Source organism: Numenius arquata, chromosome 1 (genome assembly GCF_964106895.1).
Source record: "Numenius arquata chromosome 1, bNumArq3.hap1.1, whole genome shotgun sequence".
NCBI classification, from domain to species: Eukaryota; Metazoa; Chordata; class Aves; order Charadriiformes; family Scolopacidae; genus Numenius; species Numenius arquata.
The window spans coordinates 118,486,032-118,498,121 of NC_133576.1; the positions used below are offsets into that span (position 1 = coordinate 118,486,032).

Sequence of the window (12,090 nt, forward strand, 5' to 3'; positions counted from 1 at the left end):
CAGTAACTACAGCACACAAATAAGCAATATCAATATGCTACTTTTAATAATTTCAAGGGAGAAATTACCTATTTCCTATACTTTTTTTCAAATGTATTTAAAATTATTTTATTGACTGGTGTTCACCCTCAACACCAGACCGACAACTCAACTGAAACTCAAGAAGCTCAGCTTCTAAACAAAGTGCACCAGCAGGGAAAAACAGAAGCAACATTTTTTTGCACACACACTGTTTAGTTACCAAAACCTACTTTAGTTACTTCAAGAGTCATTGTATACAGAAATCTCAGATATGCTAATTTATAAAAGTTTAGATGTCAAAGAAACCTTCCAGTGTGAGGAAGGGACTACCCTTCAGAAACTCCTTGTATTACTAGAAGATTCTAGATATTCAGAAGATATACAAAGGAGACCATCTATGAAACATATTGTTGCTCAATTCAGATTGGGACATACTTTCTCTTCTTTAACAGTCAGAATTATATTAGTCATGCTAAATCTGGTTTTTTTGAAAGGATATAAGATACAAAACTTTTACATTTAATGCTCTATGGACAGCTGAGAATTCTTCTCTAATTAAGAATTCAGTTAGCACTCAGATATTTGCTTACTTTACTTCCATTTATAAGCTCTGGTAACTAGAGCTTATAAATGGAAGTAATTTAAAGCAAGTATCTGAGTAATAAAAACAAGAGCAACATTTTCTGCATACACACTTTTTCATTAGCAAAAGCCAGTTTAGTTACTTCAATCAGGAGTAACTGTATGCAGAGTTCTCAATATGCATCATCGGTAAAGTGTAGAAGTGTTTTTACGCTCATGTCTTGTATCTGCAGAAGTCACATTCCTCCTACATTTTTTTTTTCTTTTTTTAAACAAACTAGAAAAGAGAATAGCAATTTTCGTATTAACAGTAGTTGGGGAAAGAATATTTTGTAGCTGTATTATCCTAATAATATTAACAGAATATTTGCAACCTTTCACTTAGCTTGAATTGTGTATTTTTTCTGACATCTCAAAAACTGTCTGCTAAATTCAGCACAATTATTTCTTTTGTTCTTGAAAAGTGAATAGTTCCAGCAAAACAAACAAGATTTTTTTAATGTAAACCATAAGAAAATCTTACACCTTCCTCTTCAGTCATTTATTCTTTTTATAAAATATAAAAATATAAAGTCTACACTTTTCTGGGCCAGAACTTTTCTTTATATTAATACATATACATGTGTGTGTACACACACCTTATAGATAAGCAATATTGTGGAAATACTGCTTGCTGATTAGTATATTAACTTAATAAAATGTGAATTATACAATAGGCACTTCTGAATGGTAACGTAAGTAGTCTCCTAAAAAACTGTTTACAAACCAACTGTATGACCATAAAATGTTACATGTTGTGATGGCAGCAGTTTACGCTGCAAAAGAAAGTTTCCATTAAGGTAGAAGTTGCCTTGAGTGACTAACACTTAAATATATCAACAGATACTGTATAGATGGTTACATTTTTAACAAAAGACTAAAACATGAATGCATTCTTAATCCACTGTGCGAAAAGAGCAATTTCAAATGAAATAATATATTACTATTAAATTTGAAGGATGGCTAATTAAAATGGCCATAAAACTGAAGCAGCTCTACAATTTGTGTCTATGATGTTCAAGCGATTCTCTTCATCTAGGGAAAGTTATTGACATGTCTTTTTCACTCTACTCCAATAAAACTTAGTATTAACTGGTCTTTACAAGCATGAAATCTTGAAATCTCTACCCGGATAGAAATAACTGGATCAAGAAACTTTTTTTTTTTTTTTTAAATAAAACATTCAACTGTAGGTACTAGGAAAAAAACCCAGCAGCCTTCATATACACTAATGAAAAATTAACTGAACATTTCTCTACTTTAAAATAAAAACTGTACGTACAAGAGAGTACACTGTAAATCTTGGCTTAAAAATGAAAGCGATGGCTTGCAACCTTGCTAAAACGATATTGCGACCTTCTACTGAAACTTTCTTGGAAAAAATTAAATCTATCACTAGTGGTTTTTACTGATACAATTCCAAACAATTTCTATTGTAAGATTTATTTTTTTAAAAATTTATTCCTGCCAAAGAATATTTACAAATATAAATCCTTGATCTCTTTGCTTGGGCATTAATGCAAGATTAAAAGCAAAGGAAGACAGTCAGAGTAACACAAATCCTTTCAAACGTCCTTCCAGTCTCAGTTAGGTCTGAATTTGGAAGGACATTGAGAGCTCAATGAAAATCATCTATCTGGTGGGCAAAACATATGGGCTTCTCATTTACCAATACATATAGTAAGTTCAAGATATGAAAAAAGTTTGACTACAGTTTGGTTTTACACTACTAGAACAATATACTACAAGTTGCAAGAAATTTGCTGCTAGTGCTGCAGTGGGTACCAACAGGTCGAGGCAGGAAATATTGAAGGTGATAAGATTCTTTGGAGAGACTTGTATTAAATTCTGCTGAATCCAAATAAATATTAGAAGTCCAATATCACATAAAAAAGAAAAAAACCTTTTAATACAGTGAAACTGATTACAGATCTCACCAACTTCATTAGTATTTCAATCAGTTAAAACCTTACTAGTATTAATATTTAACCACAACAAAATAGAATTAAGAGGAAAACAAAGAAAAATGCCTATATTAAAAGGTGAACATATATTCCAACTGACTCATACTGAAGGAAAAAGATGGTACTGAACATACGATGGTAACGATGTCATGAATGTGGAACCACCCCTCACAGAATTAGACAAGCTTTTTTCAAGCTGTTTATATAAACACTTATCCACTTAAAGGCCTAATAAAAAAATGGGGTTTGAATAATCTATTTACAATTTATTTATATATATATAAACATTGTTATAAATTTATATAAATATCTATAAAATGGGAAAGAGGGGTGTCAAGGTCACTGGTATAAGATAGACAGAGAGAGCTCTCACTTTTAGCTTTCCCTATAAGACTTGAGCATTCCCCTGTATTAAAATTCAAATGCCAACAGGAGTACTAAGACAAACACAAAAAAGCCCACTTCAAATTGTCCTTCCTAAGCTTATCTACTAGCAAAGGTGGCTCTCCATTCCTCATCACTGTCAATTTTAATACCCTCCACGAACAGGTCCAATACTATCTTGAAAGGTAAACTGAAAGGAGAAAGGAACTTCTTTCACTTGACAATTATTTACATCCAAAAAAACGTGCCATGGTATGCGGCTGTCATGGTATGACACCAACACAGAACTAGCTGCAGGATTTGAATGTCTTTTCACAGCATTCATAGTGACTGTACAGGCTACCTACACATACCTGGAACACCTGCTGTTAGTCTCATTTTAGGTAAGGAAAGAGAGATCATATTTAAATATCCCTCTTCATTGTCATATTTTCACTTCTTGCATTGTTTTTTATTTTTGAAGTTCCATTGTGACTGAGAAAAGGGAAGTGGGAGACTGAAATTTGAGACAGTGCCCAAAGATATTTTATAAGATTAACACTTCTAATAAAGCTTTTTAGCACGCACTGTATTTGAATTAAAAGCTAAGTTGTATTTGGAATGTGAGAATTCATACAAATAAACATGATCAAAAAAAGGGCATCAAGCATGAACTTTCATTAAGGACTCAAGAGAGCTTACAACTTAGCAAAGCAGGATTTCATTACACTCGTGTATGCAAGTCAGCTGGCCTACAACATAAATACTTTTAAAAAACCTGCAGGTTTTGCCTATAAATTTACTCACCTACAACCGTATCCCTATGCCTCTATGGCTTTTAACACATTCAGAGGTCAAAAATTAAGCATTTATCATTTTATCACCTTAACATTCTGTACTTTAGAGATACTCTGGACTACGAGGTACATTTTGAGGAATAACAAATCAAAGTAAATAATAAAACCAGACTATTTCAAGAACAGCATCCTTAAATTCATTAAATATTTCTTTTTATTATAAGCTTTCTATCAGGTCATTAGCATTGTAGCTGTGCATTTCCAAGTTAACTAAATCTACTTAATTCCCTAAACAACTTTAGAAGTCATCATTTCTTCCTCCTCAATTTTATTTGGGGAGAAAACCACCCTAATTTTACAGTCCCTTTGACTTCTTCCTTTCTTGTATTCTTCTGGAATGACTGCAGAACTTCCTCCACAGAATGGCTGCACCACATTTGATGCAGGAGGTCAGAACAAGCTCTTAGGCTACTCAAACCACCTCAGCTGAAAGTGCTTCATTTCCAGATGGGGTGACAAGCTCCAAGAATCTTGTAACCCATCATGAATGGAGATGGGTCAACATCACCTTCATGCTCCTGGCTCCTAAGCCTGCAGGTTCAGACTGGCAGCAGAAATGGGATCTCTTAAATTCTGCATAAGCTCAGAGCCTGTCTTGGACTAAATATAGAAACAACAGCAATTTTCTGTCATTTCCATCGATGACAAAGGCATCACTCTTGAGCTATAACCCAGCCTAAGCAAACCCAAGCCAGACAAAGATTTTCTCTGCTGGGGGAGAGAAATAAATCTGTTTTCTCTCAAGTTTAACACAGCAATAATGTCTTATCACTTTGATGACATTCATGAATTTCTTTCATATGCTTTGCTGCATATTTTAATGGCAATATTACTCTGAAACCACTATACAGAACTGGGTAAGCTAAGATTGTTAGCAAAAGTACTATTTGAAAATTGTCAACAGCTCACTAAATTTCCCATACAAATTATAAACAGGATGTGTTTGCTAGAAAGGGAATAGAAGGAGCAAAAATCTTCTCCAGTTATTTGCATAAGTCACATTTTATCTCACTATGTTTTTGTATTATATTATAGGCTACCGAGATGAAGACTGACTCTGTTGAAATTATGCTAGAAAGCACTTATCAAAGTAAATACACATAAAAGTTGGAGTAACCTTCTTCCATGCTACGCCCTAATGGATATGTCAGGTGTGGAGACAACAAGTTTAATAGTAAAGTATTGTAGGTTTCAGTTATCGTTTTTTTCCAGTACTGCTGATAAGACAAGTGGAACAAATATTTTCCAGGGACAACCAATTTTGTGAACAGTTATCTATGAAATACTAGATGTCAAAAGTGGTTTTGATTTACACCTACTTTTAGGGAAATCTCAGAAATTAGAGATGTGAAAGAACTTATTTTTTTTCCAAAATCAAAGGATCCTACATTTACCTGCTTTGTTATGGATGAACTAAACTATGGAACTTATAGCAAATTATTCCTACTACGTTTCCTTATTTCTTATGAAAAATTGATCTCCTCCAGTTTCCTCTGTAAGCTTCTCTAAGCAAACTTAATCTCATGCAAATGCTTAAATCTTACACACATTTCCTGAAAGTTATTCTACTGGAGAATATATAACATTTAACTGGAAATAGACTTATCTTTATTTAAAGTAAAAAACTTATAAACTCTTTATGTGGGTTTCATCTGAATTTTTTTTTCATTTATTGAAAGCTAACGGATCCCAACAATAATTTTTAATGACAATTTCATAACATACTTAAATCTTTTTTTATTCTGTTATCCAGTATGACCTAAATGGTCAAGTTTCCCCACACATAAACACTGCTTTCTTATTTAAGAGCCTAATTGTGTGGAAAGAGCACCTCCTAACTCACCTTGCGGTAACAGAAGTTTTTGTGGATGTATACTATTGACAGCTAAACCATGTAAATAAAAATAAATGTCTATGAGTATTATTTACACAAGACATTTAGGTTCAGAGAATTCTGCACTCAGTATAGAGAAATAAACTTCTAGAGAAATTAAGAGCACCCAACCCAGATCCCTACTCTGAACTATATTCTCTTTTTAATTACACAGGAAGAGCAGGGAAACAAGACAACTTTGCCTAAAGTTCTCTCTTGTGAACACTCCCCCATCCCTCTCATCCATACACAATAGTATTTGAACCTAGACAGTTTTCAGCATTGGCATCTATATTTCTAGGAGCTCAAGTTGTTGTACGAACTTCTTTCATCAACAGTGTTACTTATCCTTTCAAGTATTACTTACAGATAGTAAAGAAATTGGACTGTGAAGGATCCCTCTGAGATCCCACTGGGCACTTTCCAAAAGTAGATCATTTTACTGTATTCTATTTACTCCTTTATACACTTTTCAATCCAGGTGACAAGGCTGAGAGGCATATAAACACAACAGTTTTCCAATAAGACTGTACAGTACAGTATAGTATGAAGCAGACACAGTACTGCAACATGTTCATTTGGTCAGCAGAAGCAGCAATTGCTTTTCTAGCCTGTTCCGATAGTTCTAACATGCGAGCTAAGTACTGGCTTTTTTCACATTGACACTGAGATTTGGCATCCGGAAAGGCTAAAGTTCAGTTTAACAGATGGTAATTGCCAATACTGGTTAAAATCCTCAGTATTTACAGTACTTTCCCCTCTGCCTTTTGGCAGCTATCTAGTGCTTCTTGTCCATTGCAAGAGATTGTCAAAGGTTTAAGTATGTACAGAAACTTGCTAAAGGATCTGCAATGTGTAATATCCATATCTGTTGATGACTATATCTTAAAACTATTTCATTTAATTTAAGGGAAAAAAAAATATTAGAATTAAGCTAACTTTTTAAGGTCAGAAGTCCAAAAGATGCATGAAAAGCTTGAACTTTTTAAATGTAAAAATAAAAAATAAAAATCTTGTCACTCAGAATTGTATGACTGCACGGAACACATTTCACTAGGAGTCTTAACATCTTAAAAGTGAGATTACACATGACAGATACAATGACAATTAACACTACTTTGCAAGGTAAATTATTTTACAATAAGCTTTTCTTCTACTTTTTGTTTTTCATCAAGATTTTTAAGTCCTCATATATACTCATTAACATTGAAAATAACTACTTCTACATCAACATGTGGTAATCAAAGCACATATTCACTGCAGACTGCAATGCATTTCTAGACAAGGGATAGTTCAAATCATCTTCAGGTACTGCTCTGGCAAGGAGCACAGCATGTAATAACTCAGCACCCCTTTTTCCCCAGAAAGGGCAGAGTAAAAGAGGCTGGGTTAATTTCAGTGCTGCTGTGGCTGAACAAATTTCAGTGCTGCTGTGGCTGAACAAATTTCAGTCTCCAGTACTATTTCCATACTACTGGAAGATAATTTCCAAGTTCCTGCACTTTTATATGTTTGAAGATTGCCTTGCAATTAAGAGCTAAAGCAGGAGGTGGCTACATTTGTATGCAATAAATCTGATTACTATCTACACAGTGTTTTATGTTTATCATTAAGTTAAAAGAAGCAACTGTACTGCACATCATTACTCTCAACTTACCTGGTGCTAGCCCAGCAGTAGCAGGACTTCCCATGGAGGGGTGAGAGAACAAGGCTTGAGAGAAGGCAGACATACTTGACTGGGATACATTACTCAGCCTGGAGGTTGATCCTCCTTTAGGAATAAATTCACTTGCAGAAGGATTTGGTGTCTGTTTAAAAACAAATGTAAATTAAATGTTTACTTTAAATGCGAAGAGATGGACAATGCCTATTTGCTAGAAAATACTTTCTAGGCAAGCCTACCGAGCACAGGGATGTGTTTAAGTTACATAGAGCTTGCTGACAAGAACAGCAGGCACTGGAAGCTGGTCTGCACCAACAAATTTAAATGCATTTATAGCTTACGTCTGAAGCGGCATTAGCAAGCTTTCTATATGAACAGCTGATGTATGAGTTCATACAAACACTTTGCAAAAGGCGTTCCATAAGCATTACGTTATAAAATTGGAGAACAGACTTGACACTGAGAAGGCCTCACCACTGCTGCGCAGACTGTTCCTATGTGATTTCAGAGATTCATCTCAAAGTAAGTAGCAGTTTCAAATTTAAGCAGTAAAAATGGTTCCTACTAAAGAAGTCATCCCCGCCTCTCTTTCAAATAGGCCTATATGTTCCTTTTTTGCAAAGTTAACTTCTGTTTTAACTACCTATTCCATTTACGTAGCAACTTTAATAATGAGGTTTAATTTGTAACTACAGAAAGAAATAGTAGCAGAGTGACCATCAAACATTAATCTTTATTAGCACATAAAACATATCGCACAACCAATTTTCAATTTCTATTAAAATCTATGCACAGTTTTGTAGTTTTGAGGCGGGGTTTTGCTGGGTTTTCTTTGGTTTTGGGGTAGGAAGAGCTAGAAAAAGCAAATCCTAATTAGAGCTCAAAAGGCAAAAAGTTTATTACTGGACAGCCAAATACAAAAGACATTAGTGGAAGAAAAAAGAAATTAAGCAAAGAAATAAAAACAATTATTACACGGACACACTAAAAACTTGAAAATGATTAACTGCCAAAGTTAAGTTTATTAAGTAATCTTCAGAGTACCTCTCAAAAGTAGTAAAATGAGAAAACAGTAACAGCTCCCAATTGAAAGAATGCTGTTAAGATAATTCATAAAGTTTTTTAAAGCAAATTATATTGGATCACTTTGGTTTTAGGCAGTTTTAAAATAACTAAATATATCAACAGTTAGTTAAATTACCAATATTGATTTTTATCAATACGAATAAAGTGGCATCAGAGAATTTTAGTGTCAAATTAGAAGTGTGATTACAAAGCACCAATCTAGACAGTGAAGTATTTGAAATGTATTTTTTGTGTTAAGTTGGTTTTAATATCTTTATTTGAATACTTCAGCCAAATATCATAGTATTAATTTCCAAAGCACTGAAAAAAGAAAAGGATTCTAAAAGCTGTAAAATTAAAGAGGATGTTCAGGTTTAAAAGCAAACAGTAAGAATATTCCACCTTTAAATCACACAGTAAATTTTATCTGCTAATGACCTTATGATGGTCATTCTACATATGCATGTGTCTGAATATGCAAAGAACAACTATAAGCAAATATGTAGACTGGTGAAGTAAAACACTTAGATTTCTCTTAGGTAAAGAGTTTGTAAGATTCTTCTAACTCTTCAATCACATTTAGCTAAGGAAAACTTGCTAAGGTATGCACTAATGCATCAAAACAAACGGTAAGTTGCATTATCAAATTGTAATACTCTGGATTTATGTGAATTTTAGGTACAGGAATAACTAAGAGAATTGTATTCCTCTAGATAAAATGTGGCATGCAACAATTCAGTGAAATCTGCACTGAAACTGACAAAAATATGACAGAGGTCGTAAAGAGCTGAGTAGAATTTGTCCAAATAGTGATACAGCTGAAAAGTCATCATCAGACAAAACTGGGAGAGCAAAGGACAGAATTTGTAGCGTTTTGCTAAAAGCACATCATTTCAAAGAATTACATGAGATCCACATTTTTCCACTACTAAAACCGGCCATGACACATACACTGATCTACCACAGCTAAATACTGTGTCAACTAGGCGACAAGGGCAGGGCATGGCATAAACTCCGAAGCACGCAAGTGGAGAGGACATGCACCTTCTGCAAGATAACCTCAGCCTTTCCTGAAGCAACTGAGAGAATTCCCAAAATCCATCCATACCATTCTGGCTAAACTCTTACCACTTTCACCAAGCGATGCAATCAGTGCCTGCAGAACACTGCAGAACACAGAAAAGGCTGCTTTTTATTTCTAAATGCATTCTGCAAGTGTTCATAGACCAGTTTTGGTTTCTAAAAGTTACTTAAATATCCATCAATTTTAAAATGAGGCTGCTTAAGAACTCCACTTTAACTGGTGGAAGTTTTAGTTTATCCAAGAGAAAGAGCCACATCCAGGAATCTGGTAGAGCAGTTTGAGTTTATACTGTAGAATCACAAACAGCAGTGGGTCAAGCCTGATGGAAATTCAGTTTTCTTTCCATTTTTTGGTGTCACAATTCAAGATCAGAATCAAAGCCTGATAAGACTGTGTTATTCCTACATAACTTCAATGAAAGCATATTATATGAGTAAAGAGCTTTGATTTGCAGAGTTAGGCCGTTTCCTGTAAAAGTCTGGTTTGCTCTGTGACATTACAAACATGAAGTCATAACTCAAGACTTCCCCATTGGTAAAAAGGTGATTTAAATTTTGGTTCCAATTTTAAAAGACCTTTCCATATTCCACTTGTTTTGCAAATACAGAAAAATGTCCAAGCTCCACAGCCATCAGCCAGAATAAGCTAATTATAAACTAGTAAAACAAAATTTAGTAATTTGTGGTCAAAGATATTTAACACTTCATCAGAAAATTTGAAGCTTAAACCTTTGCCACATTTAAGTACTTTACATCTATGTGAAGCAGCAGCTCTTAAAACGTTTCCAAAAGCATATAAGTTTTCATCTGAAGTAAAACACTGATTTTTCTACAGACATTTTGCTTTTAAGAAAACAATATGAAACATATCTCAAACACCTTCATAGTATGCAGACTAGAGTAAGTGATTAGACGAGACTAAATGAGGGAATGGAATATCACTGTTAGTTCTTTAATATCTAATATTTTCATTATTTTTTTCCACAATCTGTAGACAATATTCTGCACCAATGCTCAAGCAAATATGCCAAAATTAGGAAGCCACATTCTTAACGGCCAAAGATTTCAAAAGTTATGTTCCTGGTTTGGAAAAACATCCTACCTTCACTCCAGCAACTCATCATACAAAGTATAAGTTCTAGGGTTAGTTTTACATTTGGATCAATGGTAAATGTGTAAAATCTGCCTAAAAGAGGACTATGCTTTAAATCCTATAAAGGCGTTATTACAGTTTTTCTGTTAGAATCTTACCAAACTTCCCCAATGAAGTCGAGTTAAAAAAAAAATTAAATTTTTATAAGAATTAAAAGAATCTATATCTAATTAATGAAAAATTTTATTCTTTCTGTATTATTCTTAAATTTCCTAAAAGCACAGCTTTAAAACAAATTTCACTTAATTAGTCATTAATTTCTCATCTCAGAGTACAGTAACTTCTTCATGTTAGGCCAAGATTAAAATTTTAAATCTGAGTAAATCAAGATTGGTAAAAAAGGTAGAGAAAACAGGAAATTGAAGGCTTTTATTAAACGTGGGGAGTAATGAAAAGAATGGAGATGCAAGAAATACTTAGAGGGCATGTAACGAATTATGCAATATTGTGATGTTAAAAACAAAAGCAGCGAATGCACTTTCTAAAGCCCAAACAAGAAACACAAAGCATTCTCTGTGCTATGCAACGAACTGAAGACTGTATTTTCAGTTTCAAATGCAAGTGTCCTATAAAAAGGCATGTAAAAAACCTCTCAAAACGTTAATTAATACGTTTTCAACAAACAGCATTAAACAGAAAGTACAGCTTTGTCAGCTATGCTAGATTTTTCTAGAAACCCACCTAAAGTAGCTTCCAACTCATGCATTTGCTAAAATTACTACCATTCCTTTTTCCTCTCAACCTGGCCAGTTTAAATCTCATCCCCCTTCTTCAAGGATATTCATAAAAATACTGTCAAACTAAAGCAGGGAATCAACTTCCATAGGCATTAACTGAATTAATACCAGCATCATTAATTCTTACCAGAATGATTCCATGAGGAAACTTCACCAAAATACCCTCTTTTCAGACTCTTTGTACTCTCTCAAAGAGAGAAGACCCTCTTTTCAGTCAGTTTTGCAAAGAAACTTCCAAAGACAGACCATAAAACTGAGTCCATCCACCTCCACATAGAAAAACTATTTCTATACTTCTGTACATCAGAGAATATAAACAAAACACATACAAATACAGTCCAAATGAAGGCTGAATTTAGTCATGATGTAATTAGTAAGGATGGAACCACAAGAAAAAAAAAAGGGAGGGAGGACTATAAAATATCTCATTTGTGTCACCATTCAGCACAGTTTATCTGTCTGCTGGCTTTTATGTTTTTAAAGATATAAAAGAAAATATAATTAAAAGATAGTTTGGAGGGGAAGAAACAAATATTTTGTGGGTATCACTGAAAAACCATTCAAGGCTCCTTAAAGGAAGGTGCAGATGAAAGTAAAGAGCAAGCAAAGGATCTCAGCTGAAGACCATCGCTGGGAGGACCGCACAGCCGCAGGCAGCATTACTGTACGTTGAGGAGTTGCACGTATCAA

At 34.1% G+C, this 12,090-nt stretch overlaps 1 protein-coding gene across 1 annotated transcript in view; it reads right to left on the reverse strand.

Annotated features, from left to right (window-relative positions):
• PAN3 (poly(A) specific ribonuclease subunit PAN3) overlaps positions 1–12,090 on the reverse strand; it is an 86,654-nt gene that overhangs the window by 32,379 nt on the left and 42,185 nt on the right. The window contains exon 8 of the mRNA XM_074151014.1: positions 7,357–7,507. Within this exon, the coding sequence (XP_074007115.1) occupies positions 7,357–7,507 (151 nt within the window). The remainder of the gene's footprint in view (positions 1–7,356; positions 7,508–12,090) is intronic.